This window comes from Carya illinoinensis, chromosome 15, assembly GCF_018687715.1.
Source record: "Carya illinoinensis cultivar Pawnee chromosome 15, C.illinoinensisPawnee_v1, whole genome shotgun sequence".
NCBI lineage: Eukaryota > Viridiplantae > Streptophyta > Magnoliopsida > Fagales > Juglandaceae > Carya > Carya illinoinensis.
The window spans coordinates 29,895,757-29,915,375 of record NC_056766.1 but is presented as its reverse complement, the minus strand read 5'-3'; the positions used below and the strand labels follow the sequence as shown (position 1 = coordinate 29,915,375).

Genomic DNA, 19,619 nt, shown 5'->3' with positions numbered 1-19,619 from the left:
AGGAACTGTAGGGATGATGGTAAGCAGGGATGGTGGTAGAGTCCTGTCTATGGTGCATGCAGTAGGGATGGTGATAAGCTGGGATGATGGTAATCCCTCCTGCGATTCCTGTCTACAGTAAAAGTTGTAGGGATGGTGATAAGCAGGGATGGTGGTAGTTCCTCCTGTGATTCTCGCCAACGGTAAACGCAGTAGGGATGGTGGTAAGTAGAGATGGTGGTAGAGTCACACTCGCGATTCCCGCCTATACTGTTAATTGGTTAATGGGCATTTTTCTAAGAAAATTGCAGTTTTTAATAAATAGATATGTGAACCATTTTCTAGAAAAATTGTGGATTTTATGATTGGGCCAGTTTTTGGAAAAATTGCAAGTGGTTATTTTTGGGAAATGGTTTTGGGACATATGCATGCTTCATGTGGTGCATGCATACATGTTGGTTGCATGAATGTATTTTTATCTCTTGGATTGTTTGGTTGATCACTTGCTGATACTTGCAATCTCATGGTATTTGATACCATGCGGTACCGTAGATTTTGATACAAATGATGAAGTAGAGCCTGAGAATGCGGTTCTACTGGAGGAGTAACATGTGGTCACTTTGGATCATGGTTTATGTAACACTCTTTGGTTATGTCAATAATGGTCTTTACTTTGCTTTCACTGGATAACTGTTTAATATATTGAAATACTTTTATTTTGTTTGGCGTGTATTTAAAATTCTAGTACTTAGTCGACTTACTTAAACTATCCGCTGTATTTTTGTTATACACTTTCTGCATGTATACACACTTGACACTTATTGTTGGGATACGTGACCCGTGTTGTCGTCATTCTGACATTACGATTTCTTACGTTTCTGTAAGTGGGAGTCGGGGTATCAGAGTGAACTTGCAGCCTGGAAAAATGAGAGTAGGCCGACCGACCAATAAAGGAAATCGGCCCCTATCTGAAAGCAACATCCCTTCCTTATGGAGGGTGAAGACAAAGCTTAAACAGCAAGCAGAGTCTTCCAATCCATCAAATCCAAATAAAAGAGCTAAATTCTAAGCTGCGGTTGTTAGGCAATTTCAACAGGTCCAAAATGCAATTATTCATGCTCGCAACTGCCACACTGAGCCTAGTAATGTTGAAGAGATAGTTCTAAGTGAAAGTGAGAAAGAAGATGACCCATTTTCTATGACTCAGAGGGAGCAAGTAAGGCCTAAGCCAAAAATCTTTGGTGAACAGACCTTGGAAGAAAAGGTTGAATATATGCTACAACAATTGGAAGGACAAGAAAAGGCCTGGAAGCATTGACGTCCGAGTCATCTAAGAGAGATGTCTCGTACAAAAAATTGTATATAGGCTCCCAAAAAAAGGTTGAATCCTTGAGCAAGGAAAATAAACATCTTTCCATGAAGATGGAAATTGCTCTTGCAAAACTTGAAAGTATACTTATTGCTCCTCTTAAATATCATTTGTTTTCCAATGATTTATACATTAACTATGCTTCTCTATCTTCAGTCATTGCTATAAAACTTGATCTACAATTGCAGAAATTGGTGCACACATTTGCTTTTATGCGTATATAACCCTGATAGAGTGGCTAGTTGCCATCGCCAGATTACATATTTATTTTCTTTATAGGGTTAAAAGGAGTTCCATTATATTATTTTTCATGTTTTGCTTTCTTCAACCTTTTTGATTCATGTTATGATTGTTATTAGCACTATTAATTAGAGTGATCCTGTAGAATGAATTAATGTAAATCTTGCATGCAAACATCAATAAAAATGTATTGTTAGTAGTATATATATTGTGCATTCCTTCTTAATTTTCTACACATGTTGCTATAGGCTGTGCATGTCAAACCTATAGTACGAGAGTTTGTACATACATAGCCTTGAGATCTAATAACTCCACTTGTGGGAAGTTATGGTATACAGAAGAGAGGACCAATTAGCTTGGAATATGGGTGAGTGAGCATTAATTTAGATAATTGAGGGTTAGTAACGCCTAAATCTGCAGATCAAAGATTTATTTGCTGAATAAAAGTTTTAGGTCCTCTATAATTTTGTCTAATTAAGAACCTTGGATAATTGACAATTGACATAAGATTCTACATTTTTCACTTTAAAGATGGGTACCTGCTTCTTTATGTAAGGGATGATAATTTGTCTCGGCTGTTTCTTTATATAATGGACAACAAACGAAGTAGATATTTTGCCACTCTCAATGAAAAAAGAAAAACTCCCAAACCCTAGATTCGGTTAAAGGGGTGGGAGCTTCGGCTCCTTCCTCCTTCCCTTCTCCTCTATTTGGTTTTCCTTTTCCCGTGTAGTGTTTTGGTTTGTTTTTGTGTTGTTCAGGCCAAATAAGGGAGGATTGTCGTTCGGGACTTTCTGATGGCTTCTAGCTACCATGTGCCCCACCTGGAAGCTGCCCGGCCGCCGATCTTCACGTCCACCAAAAGCGGCGCCAACCGGAGGGAAGCATAGCCCACACGCACGAGGGAAGTTTACAGAGCTTGTCGGTGTGTGGCCATCACGCGCCATCAAGGAGCCTTCTACCGACACAACGCTCAGCTCCTCTGGGACCCCTGACTTTGGGACTTCAAAGATCAACAGTCAGTTTCTCCCAGTACACGTGCCACTGCCATGTTTATGTTTCTGTCCCTCTATTTTCAAAATGTTTTTTGGTCCTTTCTTCTGTTGTGACCCGAGTAAGGTGTTGAGCCGCTTGATCGGACGTAATCTAGGGCAAGAGCTGGCTGAGAGTGGCGGGTGATGCTACGGTCGGTGGTCGTATGGCCGATCTGCATAGTGGAGGCTGTTGTCCTTGTGAGAGCTGGGTGCTCCTGCCGTCTGTGCTCGTGAAGCCGATGCTTGCAGTGGGCGTGCTGTCGAGGCTCATGCATGTGCCTGTAGTTCTATTGTTTTGTTGTGTTTTGTATTGTAGTTTTTGTTGTTTAGTTAGTAATAAAGAAGCAATAGGCTATTGGACTAGATATCCATAGCAGTAGTGTCCTATACTCCTCCTCCCTGGAGGGACGGAGTGCGCTATTCAGTTATATTTTTACAGAGTGCTTTCTCTGTTAGGAGAGAATTATTGAGAAGTTAAGACAATGTCTGCCACATTGTATGCGGGGATGCCCCAGAGCAGATGCGTAGTTTGGCTTATAGCCTAGATTTTTTCTGTAATAAGTCATAGTTGTAACTTTGGTTCATTTAATGAAATGAAGTCTGTTTCCATAAAAAAAAAATGGACAACAATAAATGACATGCTTGTTAGTTATTTAATTGTCATGCTGAATGGTGCTTATATTAGCTTTAAAATGTTTCTTATATGCTAATGATTTGACCCCTTTCATCTTTCCACTTCTTTGTTTTCTTCTATTCTAGTATGAGAACAGAAATTGAGTTTTCTTTGAAGTGTTGGAGAAATTGAAGGATTTCATCTTGGTGGCGAATATGACAAAAGCTACCTAGAATGTGGTTAATGCATCATCTCAAGCATTATGCTTGACCTTCTGTGTAGATGATGATGCTCTTGGATCCCGAAGTAGTTTGTTAACATAATTAAAATTACTGGAAGTCGCATGAAAAGAATCTGAAACTCGTCACAGTCTGTGCATTACACACTTCAACGTATTTTCAATTTTAAAGCTTTTTTTTCCAAGCACATCTTTGTTAATTGGCTTAGTCAAATGAGAAGGATAGCCAAAATTTGGATAATCTGTGCCAACCAGACCCCACATTGATTTGGTCATATATATCTAAAATATATAATTTGGATATCAACAATTGTGCTTGGCCAAAGATAAAAGACTATAGTTGGTTCATCAAACATTTAAATTCTACTTTCTCAATCCAAACAAACATTAAAATACTATTTTCTCACTCAAAGAAAAAAATACTATTTGGTTAGTGATTAAGAAATTTAGATAGAATATTAGATGAGTTTAATCAAATATTTTTTGTTAAAGCATTAAATGACCTAATTGGAAAATAAGATTTTTTACTATTAATTTAATTAGACTATAATTAAATATAATATTTAATTGGTAGAACAACAAAATGTGATAAAAATAAATTAAATCAATTGATAAGTACAAGCAATGGGGTATTTTATTATTATTATACAGGGAGTGAATTATATGAATCCAATGTGGGGTTAATAATTTAAATGGAATAGGTAAATGCAATGAAGGGTGATATTGGCTAAATTTTGAAGGTGTATTTGGCCAAGCCAATCAGGATGATCTTAACAAGTATGTGATAAAAAAATGATGAGTAGGGAAACTCAATTAGTTTAATAGAAATAATAGACAATTAAAACGGAGGAGCATCACGGTGAAGGCTCATGGGTATATATATAGCACAGCCCTCTATTAGTATGCTAATCTACAAACTTGGTCTTAAATATAAAAATGTTTAAATTAAAACACATGGTATTTAAAATTTTTAATCGAATTATGGGTGCAACTGATTTGTTTGGTAAAGTCTTGGATAAGTTTTAGAACCGAATAAATATACACTAACATTGTCAAAAAATCGTTATGAACATATACGAACTAATTCATCACTAAAGGAAAACCTCTTACTTGGTCCATGTTCAGTACAGGCCGGTCCAGTTTTTCTAGTTTACACGTGTGGCACAAGCCACATAAGTTGAGTTTTAAGAGAGAGGCCCCCTAATGCTTGATGTCCTAAAAAGTAAGCAGATATTACTTATTAAGATAGGTAATGTGCATACCTAATTAGATAAAAAGCAAGCAAAGGTCGTGGGCTAGCTGTTGAACTTGAATTAATAGATATGAACCTATCACAGAGAGTTTGCTCAAGCTTCGCTCGAGGTGAAGCTCGAGTGAAACTCCTCACAGAACTCCTACCAATGGGTTCGAAGGTCGAGCGAACTCTCTGTGAGGTGTTCGCTCGAGCTTCGCCTCGAGCAAATCTTGAGCTAACACCTTACGGAGAGCTTGTTTGAAAGTAAGCTCAAGCGAGGAGCGAGTGAACTCTATGTAAGGGCTTCGCTCGAGCTTCAGCTCAAGTGAAGTAAGAGCAAAACTCCCTTTGAGGGGTTCACTCGAGCTTTGCTCAAGGTGAAACTCGAGTGAAACCCCTCACAAAACTCCTCCTAGTGGGTTTTCTCTTATTTTGCTTGAGTTGTAGCTCGAGAGAACTCTATTTAAGGTTTTGCTCGAGGTGAACCTCGAGCAAAGCTCGAGCGAAACTCCCTTTGAGGGGTTCACTTGACATTCGCTTGAGCTTCAGCTCGAGAGAACTCTCTGTTGGGTTTTTGCTCGAGCTTAACCTCAATCGAAACTCAAGTGAACTCTCTTAATCATGTATCCAAGGCCAATTTTCGAGCTTTGATCAAGGGAAGAGCATTTCATAATTACAATGCAACAACGGGTGCATTTCAAAAAAAAAAAAAAAAACATAGAAGGAAAGTATCTCTACATTTCACATCGATATATGTATCATAACATGTGGCCAAATTCACACATCGATTCATGTATTGTATTGGTGCATTTCATAAATAGCATACAACATGTTTAACATTAAGGGTTGCCAGATTGGCCAGTACTATGCAACCACATTGGTAGGCCAATAACTTCCCTCGTTGCAGCCATTGCCTATGCAGATGCGCTTGACATGTCAGGATCTCGAGCTTCTGTATTGTTGTTCTGGTCCTCATCCATATCTAGAAATTCATCAAGATTGCTAAAGTCCATAAAATAAGAATCAAAAGGCATAACAGTCCGGATGAAGTTATGTATGGTACAGCATGCAATAATAATATAACGTTCCCGAGTTGGAAGGTATTAGGGCATGTTTTTTAAAAGTCAGAAATGCCTCTTCAACACACTGAAAGTTCGTTCAATGACATTGCGAAGGGATGAATGCCGAAAATTAAATAGATCTTTATATCCTTCGAATGTACGATTGCCATGACATTCTAATCGGTGGTATGTCACCATTGGATACAGTGGCATAAATCCCTCTGTACAGGGAAATGCATAATCTTCTAAATAAGAATAACCCGAGAATGTAGTAGAACATTAAACGTTTTTAACTATGGTATATAGAAATAACCGCAAACTAGGAAGGCAAATTAAATAATATGTAAACTTAACGTTTTGAGGCCATGGAAAATTGTTACCCGGATGCCTTAAGGCATTGAATAAATGCGAGCATCATGGGTGGTACCCTCCCTACAAGCTCTCCAAGAAAAAGTTTTTATCTTCCTTGGGACTTTCATCTGCCATATATAACTTTTTCCATGGCTACTTATCTTGCATCCAACTAGAACTCTCGGCAATACCACTTGAACTCAAAGCTTGAATAATCTTGTATGCATTTTTCACAGTAACACAACTATTTGACTCCTTTGTCCAGATCCATTTGTCTCTATAAGGTGTGAAAGACAGTCTAATTTTTAAAATTTCCTCAGCTAGTATTGGATTAAAGAGAGCTCTAACATTTTCAGTTTTTCAGGTTCTTGTCTCCTGACATATAAGGCTATCAATAGTTGCATTTTCCTGGGAGGCAAGTAACAAATTGTCATGATCCAACCTTATTATCTATGACCTGGAACCCAATAGTCTTCCATTTACAAATAGAATCACCAGACCACACCCTCCATTGACAACCTTCAAGCAACCATTTTTTTGCCTCAAAGATCCCCCTCTATGCATAAGATGGATGTAATCCCAAAGTTGCTTGGAAAGAGGTTCTATTAGGGAAATATTTGGCCTTATAGGTCCTTGTAACAAAGACCATTTATTTTGTAAAATTCTCCACCCTTACTTAGCCAATAAAGCCATATTAAAAGAATGTAAACTTCTAAAACCCATCCCACCTCTGAACTTAGAATCACACAGTTTTTTCCAACTTAACCAATGCATTTTTTTCTCATTATCCTTTTGCCCCCACCAAAACCTAGATATCATTCCTTCCAATTCTCTACATAAACTCAATGGTAGCTTGAAACAAGACATAGCATAAGTGGGAATAGATAAAGCCACTGCCTTGATAAGAACTTCTCTCCCACCCTGTGATAACAGTTTGTAAATGTGACATTTGAGTATGGTAATGGATGTTAACTTTTTTTGTTTGTGAGAATGGTAATATACGTTTACATGTGCTAGGTTTAGTTTTTGTGAGAATCATATTGATGGAAACAGTAGATTAGTTGCTTGTATATGGATTGGCTGTTGGAGTAGTCTTGGATGAATTTGAGATGGAGTAGTTTGGATGAATTTGAGTTGGAGATTAGTTGCTTTTAATTTCTGGTCCGTGAGTTGCTTTTAATTGCTGGTCTATTTCCTAAGGAGGTTGCCAAGAGGAAAAAAAAAAAAAAAACTACTCTAGAAAACTCCTTAATATGCCAAATACCTAGCAGGTAAGGAGTGATATCATGAGTTTATATGGACCTTTTAGAAACAACTTGTTTAATTAAAAGCAACCAAGTTATGAAATCCAGTTTCAGAACCTTAGCACAAAGGTGTTATAACTGTAATAACCCAAGAAATACAAACTTCACATTTTTTAAAATCCTCTTTCACTTTGAGAATTAATCCTAATAAGCACAAACTTCAAATCTCTATTGAGGAAATGAATTGAAAAAGAGTCAAGTAATTAAACTATATTATAGTCCTATTAGCTCTAAAATCCTTTGATCTACTTAATTTATATTTGTTATATATATATATATATATATATGTATTTCTTTGCATAGATTGTAGGTGAAAGAAATAAAAAAAAATGAGTCAAAATAGAATTGACCTAACCTTCTCAGCACGAATGACTTTCATTTAAGGAAGTACGTACGAGTGGACGAATTTCATATCATTTGGTGTTTGCATTATTTGTCTTCAGCTGTTGCTACTTGAATTTTCAAATTACTGATAAGGGTTCACATTTCTTAAGATGTCCACATAGTGTCCAGTTTTTTTTTTTTTTTTTTTTTTTTGGATAGGAAATAAGCAACTTCATTCATAAAAACAGCATTATTACAATGATAAATCAACCCAAATAGCTTGAGATATAGATTCTGGAATAGAATCCCACCATAGAGCTATATCATCAAGATGCCATGCAAATTTAGCTAAAGCATGTGCTACACCATTAGATTCACGACCTCTGTGCTGAATAGACCAATTAGGAAGGGTGGATAGAAGTGTTTTGATTTCTTGAATAAGTGAACTCCACAAGGTTGATGACCTTCCTTCCTTTTTGAGTTCTTCAATTACAAGAAGTGCATCACTTTCAATTTGAAGCTCAGCAATACCTAGAGGAATACACAACTATATCCCTCTCAAAATAGCAATCAACTCTATTTCCATTGGATCAGCAAGGGCATTTTCTGGTTTACTAGCAGCAAAAGTCACTTATCCCTTATCATCTCTTAATACGACACCAATACCAGATCGACATTGATCACTAAAAGTAGCTCCATCCACATTAAATTTTAAGATTCCTGCAGGAGGTGGCTTCCATCTGCAACTGTATTTCTGTTTTTTCTGTTGTGCTTCATTTGCTGCATTATGCTCTGATATAAGGTCAGAGCATGTTGAATGATTTGGTTTGGTGTCAAAATGTTGTTCTCAAACATCTTTTGGTTTTGCCTATACCATAAGCCCCAAGCCATTAAAATAATAATAATAATAATAAATTTAAAAAAAAAAAAAAAAAAAAAAAAAAGAACCTCTCTAACTCCCCTGCCTTTTTTCTTCCCATAACTAAATGAGCTAAATGTAAGCAGTCCACTCTAGGAGATGAATCAGTTATGGAAGGAAGGAACTGAATCCAATTGTCTGTAATTAGAGGACGGTAAAATAATGCATGATTTAAATCCTCCTCTTCTGTTTGGCACCACTGGCAATTAGCATTGTCAATCACTTTCCGAGCTTTAAGATTATGCAGTGTAGGAAGAATATTTTTACATATCCTCCATGCAAAAACTCTAACTCGATGAGGTATATTTAGCTTCCATAACTTCTTCCATAAAAGATTTTGGTCTGCAGCACTTGAACACTCAGCCCTTTGTCTATCTGTATCCATAGAGAGGAAAACTGATAAGCACTCTTGACAGAATACATCCCAGTTTTCTCATGTTCCCATACCAGTGTGTCAGGTACATTCTCAGATGGCAGTCTAATACAAAGCACCTCATTAGCCTCCCTTGCTGGTGTCAAGCTTCTTACCTTCTCCATATCCCATCTTCTAGGATTCTGCATCATCAAAGAAGCCACAGAATTGTCCATCTCAGAAACTAAACTTGTTGCAGTTGTAGTAGTAACAGGAACCAACTTGTGGTTTGGAAGCCAATAATCAGTCCAGATATTAATAGATAGACCATTTCCAACACGCCACTTGCAGCCTTTAAGTAGATTTGTTTTAGCTTCCCAAATTCCACTCCAAACAAAAGAAGTAGGGAAATATCTAGATTTAAAAATTCTATGAAGTAGAGAGGATTCCTGTGTCATAATCCTCTATCCTTGCTTTGCTAAAAGGGCCATATTAAACATCTGCAAATTCTTGAACCCCAATCCACCATTGAGCTTTGATTCACACATTTTCTTCCCGCTTATCCAACATATTTTTCTTTCATTTGATTTCTGTCCCCACCAAAACCTTGCTATCATCCCTTCCAATTCAGAACATAATGATCTTGGTAGCTTAAAACAACTCATAGTGTATGTTGGTATTGATAATGCCACAGCTTTTAATAAGATTTCCTTACCCCCTTGTGATAATAGCTTCTCTTTCCACCCTTGCATTTTGGCCCAAACTCTATGCTTTAAAGCTGAGAAGGCTTGATATTTACCTCTTCCAACCATTGCTGGCAAGCCCAGATATTTATCATATTATTGAAACTGATGTACTCCCTAGAACTGCATAATCTCCTCCTGTTGAGACTGGTTTACATTCTAACTGAAGACCATTGAAGTTTTCTCACTATTAATCTTTTGACCAGAAGCTTTCTCATAAATATCTAGCTTATGTTGGAGAGTTAAGCAAGTTTGCATATTTACTCTACAGAACAGAACCACATCATCTGCAAATAACAGATGATTTAACTTAGGGGCCCCTCTACAAACTCAAATTGCCTCAACCTGATTATGTGTATTAGCCTGATCCAACAAAAGAATGAGACCTTCAATGCAAAGTAGAAAGAGATAGGGAGAAATTGGGTCCCCTTGTCTCAAATCACGTGTTGGAAATATAGGTCCCTTTGGCTCTCCATTCACAAGAATAGAGAAAGAAATTGTCTTAACACAAAACATAATCAGTTTCACCCATTTTTCACTAAACCCCATCTGTTCCATCACTTTCTGAAGAAAACTCCACTCTACTCTATCATAAGCCTTACTCATATCCAATTTTAGTGACATGAAGCCATCCTTCCCTTTTCTCTTCCTTCTAAGAAAATGAACCATCTCATAAGCAACTAACACATTATCAATTATTAGTCTCCTAGGAACAAAAGCTGTTTGAGATGGTGAAATGATAGCAGGCAAACACAGCTCCAGCCTATTAGCTAGAATCTTTGAAATTAACTTGTATATCACATTACACAGGCTTATTGGTCTATAATCAGACACTAGCTCAGGGTTTTTTCTCTTTGGAATCAAGGTGACATAAGTGTGATTAATGGCAGCTGGAAATTGACCATTATTCAATGCATGAAGAACTGAGTCAATAACATCCTTGCCAACCACAAACCAAAATTTTTGATAAAAGAGAGGATTCATACCATCTGGACTAGGTGCCTTTGTTGGGTGCATCTCATTTAAAGTCTTCTTCACCTCTTCTTTTGTAAAAGGCATATCCATTTGTTCCACCATATCAGATGTTATTTTGCCTGCCAAACCTTGTAAAAAGTTCATACTTCCAACATCATCAGCAGCTTTAAAAAGGGAGTTAAAATAATCAAGAATAGCTGCATCTCTGCCTTCATTATTCTGCCAAACTCCATTCGAATCTTTCACCTCTTTTATCTAGTTTTTCTTCTTTCTCTGTGTTGCCTTATGATGGAAATACCTTGAATTCTTATCCCCTTCAGCTAGCCACAATGCTTTTTACCTCTGCTTCCACATTACTTCATTTCTTGCTAACCACTTTTGGACCTCATTTCTAGCTTCTTGTATCTTCTACCTTTCATTAGATAGAGGGTCTGCCTGATGTACCATAAAAAGCTGTTCTTTTGCCTTTCTTAAATTCCTTTGCACATGTCCAAAGCTATTTTTATTCCACACTGTAAGCTTCTCACCACAATGTTCAATTTTCCTCATCACAGTTCTCAATTCTTTCCTTCCTTCAATGCCCCTCCAGGCCTCTTGAATAACCTGTTTATAGTCAACAACATCAACCCACATTGCCTCAAATCTAAATAATTTCTTTCTTGGAACCTGTACAATCTCTGCTGTAAGCTTCAAAATTATAGGCACATGGTCAGAGTGATCTATGACATCATGAGTTATAGAAGCCATTGGACAATAAGAATGCCACTTTAGATTTGATAAGAACCTGCCCAATCTTTCACTAATGCAATGATCCATTTCTCTTCTGTTACACCAAGTAAAAGGGTTACCATTAAATCCCAAATCATGTAAATGACATTCATCAATAACATCTCTAAATGCCTTCATTTGTCTATCAGGTTTGTCTCTACCTCCACTCTTTTCAGCATTGCTTAGAATCTCATTAAAGTCTCCCAAGATCAACCATCCTTTTTCACTAGGTACCTGTAATGATCTCAATAAATTCCATGACTCATGTCTCTTACTCACATCTGGATTACCATAAAAACCAGTTAACCACCATGGATCAACATTCTCCTCCTCCTCAGTTACTTTTGCATGAATGTGAAACTTAGAAAAAGACTGAATTTCCACATTGAACTGCTTCTTCCAATAAAGAGCAATCCCTCCACTCTTACCTTCACAGCTAACAGCTAGTTAACTATGAAACCCCAACTTAAACTTCAACCTTTCCATTACACGTGCATTTAGTTTTATCTCTTGGAGAAACAAAATTTTAGGAACTTCATTTCTGACCAAGTCAGAAAGGGCCTGAACTCCTAGTGGGTCCCCAAGCCCACGGGAGTTCCAACTTATGAAACTCATTGTTCCCGGTAGGGCTGTTGAAAAGTAATGTTTCCTCTTTTATCAGTTCCACCCTTCTTAATACAACAATCATGATCAGTAAGAAAGTATTAAACTTACCTTTCTTAGATGCAGAGAGATGTGATGGATCCAGAGATAGGTCTTCCCCTGATCTTTTTCTATTTGTAGGCCTCTCCAATGATTCAGCAGGTGTTGAGCTCCCTCTTGCTTTTTTCTTCCAAGAACTTCGGGTGTACCTTCCTTACTGCTGTAAAGGAAGTTGATGGACTGCATTTTGTTCCCTCTCTGTCACCACCTCAAGGCCTTTTTGTGCCAGATCAGTCTCATTAAGCCCAACTTGTGAAACAGCAGGTCCACCAGCAGGCCCAAAGGATACCTCAGAAATAGGTATTTCTTTCCCTCCTAGATTGCCTTCAAATGATAAAATGTCAATGTTTTCCGTTACAACTTGATTTGTATCTTGCAACTCGTAACAGTCTGTAACAGTTTTGCCATTCATATTGTCATTATCAGCTTCCAGACTGTAAACATTAATGCCATCATCACTATGCATTGATGATGATAATACGTTACAGGTCTTCTTTATTGCACCACCTTGATCAGCTGCTTCGCCATCAGACACCATGTTCTGCTCCATTTCAGCTTCTGAACTATTGCCTCTATCGGTTGAGTTTTCCTTTTTTATTTCCCACGTCTGCTTCAGAGATGATTCTGCACGTAGCCAGGGCCCAAATTGTGGTGATGAATTTTTCTCTAACTGGCACCTTACATTCTCATGTATAATTTTGCCACACGTGAAGAAAAAACGAGGGAGTTTCTCATACTTTAAAGGACTCCATACTTTGATTCCATGCAATACAATAGCTCTTCCTCTAGCTAGAGGTTTTTTCAAATCTAACAGAATTTTGACTCTCAGACTACTACCCCAACCCACATCATCTTCATCAACCTCTAGCTCCTCCACTACTCCGATTGTATTACCCAACTTTTCCCCACATTCTTTATTCATCCCCAACAATGGTAGATTATGGAACTGCACCCAAAAGGACGCACGATCAAACTTCAGGTTTGAAACTGATATGGATCCATCAAAAGTATTGATAACAAACAGTTGGCCATCAAAAAACCATGGCCTCCCACCTTCAACCCTGCATTTATCAACATGAGTAGCAAAGATCAGAATAAAAGTGTTACGACCAACCTCCCTCAAAACTACAGGTTTACTAAGGCGCCAAATCTTTGCAAGCATAGATTTCACCACATTCTTTCCCACCTGTATATCACTCCATATTTTTCCAATCAAACTATGATCTCCTTTACGTTGTACCTCAGAACATGCATTATCATCGATGACAATAGCATCCTCTTCCTCTTCATTCAAGTGGAGATTACCCCACATGGTATGTAAACTATCCATTGAATAGACTGTATCACGCCAACTTCCAAAGAATGAACACAGAACAATAGGAAAGATACAAAAACTCACCACCACCTCAGTTCACTTATAGCAAAGCTTGAGAGAAAACGAGAGGAGACTTTACAAAGTACATATCCATAGTGTCTAGTTAAATATATTCATACTTAGTCACATTTATTGATGTCGTTTCATTTTAAGTAATTTCATATTTCATACATAACAGTTACTTAATTATTAACATAATATGCCATATAAACAATTGTGACTTGACAAAATTTAAAATTTAAAATTAAAAAAAAAAAACTGTATTTCTCTTTCCTTTTACCCTTTGACATTTCTCAATTACAGTCTGATTTACCAAGTCACAATTGTTGTTGTTGTTTTCCTTTTTGTTTTTTTAAGAGTAATGTGATTATTGGGACCATTGAACCCATTCCAATCGCATTATGATTGATTCAAATGGAATTATCTCATTTTACATGTGATGCTCATCTCCAAAAAAGAGTTTGAAATAGATAATTATAAAGGGAATCGTGATCTTAAAGTTAATATATCATATAAATTAAATATATAAGTTGCATTTACTTCACAAAATTTTCAAGGATGGTGTGCATTTCCCAAGTCTACGTAGCTTTAATTTCAATCATCATGCAGCACAGGAATCGAAGCACATGAATCAAAGTTCTTACATTCAGTTTCAAATGATACCACTCGGAATTCATTAGAATTAATCAAAGTGTTCTTTTTATTTATTCAAGACGTAATCATCTTCAAAAGATAAAAATGATATCTTTAAACACCTACAAACTCTCAAAAGTCCACTAAGGACCCATGGTAGATAACACAAGAAGATAACTTAAACATAAATGAACTCAGGCCCATGGCCCACCTGCAAGTACTGAACTTATTTAGTCAATATATTTTACTTCTCCAACCCTCCATAGTCCATACTCCATTTGAAGACTTCCAGACCCTTCTGTCGTCCTTATCCTTGAATCTCCTGGGATCTGTGCATTCAGCATGTTATAGAAGTTTTGGATCAGCGCACATGATAAAAGAGAAAACAATCCTCTATTTCTACGTGTCATCCACTAACATATGCATGATATTTCTTATGTTCTGTAACATTCATTCATTTGGAAAAATAATATAAAATAAAACGAATGATAAAGATTATAAAAAAAACTTGCTCTGAGTTATAGTATAAAAAAAAATAACATAACACACGTTAGTGATAATTTTCTAAGTGGTTGAAATATAGAATTATTTAAAATGTGTCCAATCAACAAGTAGCACTAAGCATGATGATATTTTAGGGAAAAAAAAAAACATTACTCATAAAGAAAATGGTTGGGAAATGAAGGAAACCCAACAAATGAAAGAAAAAAAAAAAAGCATGCCCATTAATTGGGCACACAGTATTGCTGATGGGGAAAAGAACTAATGCTTGATCATTGTTACCGCATTGGCTGAATTTATATGGACAATCACGAAGCTTCCTTTGACGGTCAAAGAAATATGAACCTCAACCAGCTGATACCCACTGTTTCTCATGTTGCATTTCAACTGTTCATTAGCGCCAAGTGCTTTACTCATCATACCATAGATCCGTTTGTATGGATTGGGTCCCGGTCTACATCCTTAGAAGTGTGGAAAAGAATTTGTAAATTAATTGGTATGAAAAATCAAGTATCCTTATTTAAAATACCCATTTGTCAAACCAACCGATTAAAAAAAAAAAAATCAAAACAACAAATTATTTAAGCATTTCTATTGCTCTACTCTAGTACAAACGGAGGTAAGAGAGAGAAGTTTAACTTTATAAATATAAACAATTTGCACAAGATGGCATCCGAGAAATCTTAACTTTTTCACTACCTTTAAATTGTTTGGGTAACCACATGAAAAATTATAAAACGAACCTTGGCGATGTAAACCAAGATCCTCGCGATAGCTAGTTCTAAGATCAATTGCATCCTTGAAGTACACGGATGGCTCTAGACCAAGGCATCTGCTATGTGTCACCCACTCGTACTTCCAGAAGCTAAAGTCATATGAGCCAAGAAGGTTAGGCCAATACTGTTTCAGTGAATTTTTTATACCTTTCACCTACAAGACATGCCAAGAAATATAAATATCAAATTTAAACCAACTGAAATGATTTTTTAGCAAACATGACTATAATGTAGTCTAATTACCTGACTACCTGTCAATTCCTTTCCTGGACAAGGAGTTACTGCAGAATTATTTGTCCAAAATGGCCACAGTCCGTGTATTACAAATCTCTGATAGTCTGTTTTAATCTCCTCAGATTTCTTGGAACAAGGAACACCTAGATTGCATGGAGCGTTGGGCCCTTGGAGTGCCAACTTGTAATATGAGAATTCCTCTCCATATGCAATATTGCTAGAAATTAAGATTAGAATGATGAAAATAAATAAAAGAGACATTTTGACTTCCGATCACAAGTTATTCTGCTTTCAAAATTCAAACACTACGCTCATATTTATAGAGGGATGTCATGTTATTTTTGCACAACAGGCAAGCCAGATCCACATGGGATATAGTATTGAGAAAAGCTATATATTGTGCCACCCGTTGTTGACCCCTCCATTTGACCACTCAATGAATTTTTTTTTTTTTTACTTAACGATTAATGAAGTGATTTTTAATGTATTAATATATTTTTTTATTTTTTAAAAATAATTAAAATGATAAAAAAAATGAAATAAAAATAAAAGATAAATTTTAGACTAGCAGTCACTTATAACGGTAAACTGCAAGCGGCACACTAGCCTAACTATTAATGTGTGAGCCGACAATTTGATGGTTTGGATTTATTGCAGCATTAATGTAATTTGTTTTATTGGTTTTAAAAGGCAAGGGCAGGTATGGTCGCTATCACATAAAGTTTTGGTTCTAACATGTTATATATCGTCGTGAATTCAATACAAAATACAAAATAAAATTAATATGTTTAAAGTTGATATAAATGGATTCCAGTAAGTTAGTTTAACTCATTAATTTTCTAATTTTCTTCATCTATTATTACAAAACTATCTTCCATTTTATGTAGAACTGTAAAATAGTTATAAAATAGTCGAAAATAAATCATTTTCCTAAACACAATGACAGAAAAGCTGATATATATTTACTAAACGCAAACTTGAACGTAGCTAGGATGTGTATTTTTGCCTGTGCCAATTAAATACTGCTTTTAGCATCAATTCCAATTAAACCATCCTAAGTCATAACCTTTATGCCATTCATTCTGTAGAGGAAAACAACATTTTCGGGCTATTTCTTAAAAAGAGAATTACTAAAGTCACATATGGCTTTAGTTATTTTCCTAAACTTTTGTCTTTTTGCAATTTTAAAAGTAAATGTAGACACCTAACACACACATATATAGTATTGTGTAAGCCAAGTACAGTCATGATCTCTAATCTGTATGACTACAAACAAGATACTTTATGCATAACTTCATTTATGAGAAAGTCAGCTACTTATAAATTTAGCATAAGACTTGATCCATATTTCCTTTTTTCCCCTCTCAGTTCGTCCATATTCATTGATTATACAATATTATTGACAGTGAAGCAGACCTCCATCATTTTTTGGATATTAATCTATTAAATAATAAATAATAAAAAAACTCTATTAAATAATGTTTGTTTGTTGTAGAATATGTAATATAAATTGTCTGAATTTCAGAAAGAGAGAGAGGGACTTAAAACAGCCCCATGTATGATTAGGTGGAACCCATTTTTGGGGCTTTGCATGTTTTTTAAAACTTGATGGAAAGTTTTGATTTGACACAGATATAGAAGATCACATTAACCATTCTATTAGTCATAACCTTTATGCGATTCATTCTGCAGAGGAAAACAACATTTTCGGGCTATTTCTTAAAAAGCATGTTGTTGGTACAGGTTGTTGAATGCAATCAACATGTTGATACGATTCATAAAATTAATACAGATATGAAATTAGTATATTTAGATTTCATATAAATGAATTTGCATCAAAACATGTTGATCTATTAAGATCCGATTAATAAAGGAGTAAGCCCCTTTAACATGAAATCAAAACATAATAACTCGTTTAAATTTTATAACAAAATTACAATTTTATTATAATTATAATATTTTATCCACAATCACAAATATAATACAAAGTATCATTCATTTCTTAATTTTTTCAATCCAACTAAATAAGATAAATGAAAATCATGTCTTCTCTTTCAATTCTCAACCATAAAATTAAATACGAATAATGATACACTACTTATAAGTCTTTTACAACTCATTTTCAAACAACCAATAAAATTGTTTCATTCCATTAAAAGTAAATTTTAGTATTATAAATTATTCTACATGAAATGTAGAGACGTTGTGAATTAATAGTTATGAACTATTGAATATATTTCAAACTTTTCTAGAATTGCCTAGAAAGGCAGGTTTTAGGAAAACTTAATAAAAGAAAAGAAAATGTTCAATTTTATCAAAATGGAATAGAAGTTTGTCTTTTCTCCATTTTCCTTAAAAGTTAGTAAAAATAAATGAGGGCACCTAACATACACGCGATGGATACCTTCTGTTATAAAGATCAATGGCAAATTTTACATGTTGAAAATATATTTATTTATTTTTGGCATTTAGTGATCTCATCCAGTACCCATTTATGTAGTCTAATAAATTTTACTGAATCGACTTATTGAAGCCTCGTCCTCATGTGGGTTTATACCAATATTGGTAAGACATGGAAGAAGTATCATTGAAATGAAAGCATGCATGAGGACATTAATGTAAGTGGCAAAGATATTACTTATTAGGATAGGCATAATTGGTCCAACTTGCTAGTATATATGGTAATGCACATACCTAATTAGATAAAAAGCAAGCAGAGGTCGTGGCCTAGCTGTTGAACTTGAATTAATGGATATGAATCTCAACTTAGAGAGAGAGAGAGAGAGAGTCGTGAGATGCTTTTCTATAGGATATATGGTTTCCTAGAATATACATCTCTAATGTTGGTAAGGGAGCTATAAAGTGAATGAAGATAAAAAAATAAAAATAAAAACAATACTATGTTGTATTACCTAACACTCAGATTTGTAACCTTATAAATATTTCCAGACCTCTCTGTTCCATTAAATATTCCTCGAATTTAGACAATCATGCCCACCAACAAAGGTTTCCAAGCAGGTGTTTTAAATTGCTATATATTCAAGAGCCGTCTGCAAAAGTATGCTCAAAAAGTTTAACTTCCTACACCTGTGTATGAAACTATCAAAGAAGGCCCTTCCCATGAACCTTCTTTCAGATCAACTGTGATAGTGAATGATGTTAGATATGATTATTTGCTTGGGTTTTTCAATTGTAAGGCAGCTGAGCAGTTAGCTGTTGAAGTTGCTCTGTTGGAATTAGCTAAATCTTCTGAAACTAATCAAAGCATCTCTCAGCCTATTCATGAAACAGGATTATACAAAAATCTAATTCAAGATTATGCTCAAAAGATGAATTACGCAATTCCAATATATAAGTGTCAAAATGATGAAGGCCAAGTACCACTTTTTTCGTGTACTATTGAGATAGGGGGGACCAAACCTGTCAATGATATCGAGGAGGCTGCAAATCCTCCAAAGGCAAAGAAAGCTCGATTTGAAAATAGAATGTTGAAAAAGAAACTTTATGGAGACAAGATAGGCATCTGATCAAATTGATGCAGTTGCTGTGGTAAGAAGTAGGTACGGGAATTTCGTCCATGGAAGCTGTTGGGAATCCCCAAAATGTTAGATCATATGTGAGCCCAAGCGAGAAAGAAATATCTGCTGGGGAAAATGCCTTGGCTCAACAAGTGAATGGAAATTATGAAAATGGGAAGTCATCAGCTTCAAATTCTAATCTACAACAACAGGGGGGCATTCTCCATGTTTTCTGGAGATATGACTATATTGACGAAGTAGATACACGCTGAACGCACAGATCCAAAGAGATCCAAGAACAGGGATGACAGAAGGGTTTCAGTTATCTTCTAGTGTTATCTACCATAGATCTTTGGTGAATTTTTATAGCTGGATC

At 35.8% G+C, this 19,619-nt stretch overlaps 2 protein-coding genes across 2 annotated transcripts; one reads left to right on the top strand and one right to left on the bottom strand.

Annotated features, from left to right (window-relative positions):
- Positions 1-8,000: 8,000 nt before the first annotated feature.
- Positions 8,001-9,476, bottom strand: LOC122296787. The gene is made up of 2 exons (XM_043106581.1): positions 8,987-9,476; positions 8,001-8,278 (listed from the first exon to the last, which is right to left on the bottom strand). The coding sequence occupies exons 1-2, from the start codon at positions 9,474-9,476 to the stop codon at positions 8,001-8,003; spliced, it is 768 nt and encodes a 255-aa protein (XP_042962515.1).
- A 9,239-nt stretch (positions 9,477-18,715) lies between these two features.
- On the top strand, positions 18,716-19,252 carry LOC122296786 (double-stranded RNA-binding protein 1-like). Its single transcript, XM_043106579.1, has 2 exons — positions 18,716-18,743; positions 18,837-19,252. Exons 1-2 carry the CDS (start codon positions 18,716-18,718, stop codon positions 19,250-19,252), a joined length of 444 nt encoding a protein of 147 aa, XP_042962513.1.
- The last annotated feature ends 367 nt before the right edge of the window (positions 19,253-19,619 follow it).

What these genes read in the sequence shown, in the direction of transcription:
- LOC122296787 (XM_043106581.1), bottom strand. Translation starts at nt 9,476, where the DNA reads ATGACACAGGAATCCTCTCTACTTCATAGAATTTTTAAATCTAGATAT. An exon ending in CAAAATCTTTTATGGAAGAA is followed by an intron (nt 8,279 to 8,986) that starts GTTATGGAAGCT and finishes GTATTCCTCTAG; the next exon opens with GTATTGCTGAGCTTCAAATT.
- LOC122296786 (XM_043106579.1), top strand. Translation starts at nt 18,716, where the DNA reads ATGCCCACCAACAAAGGTTTCCAAGCAG. An exon ending in CAACAAAGGTTTCCAAGCAG is followed by an intron (nt 18,744 to 18,836) that starts GTGTTTTAAATT and finishes CTATCAAAGAAG; the next exon opens with GCCCTTCCCATGAACCTTCT.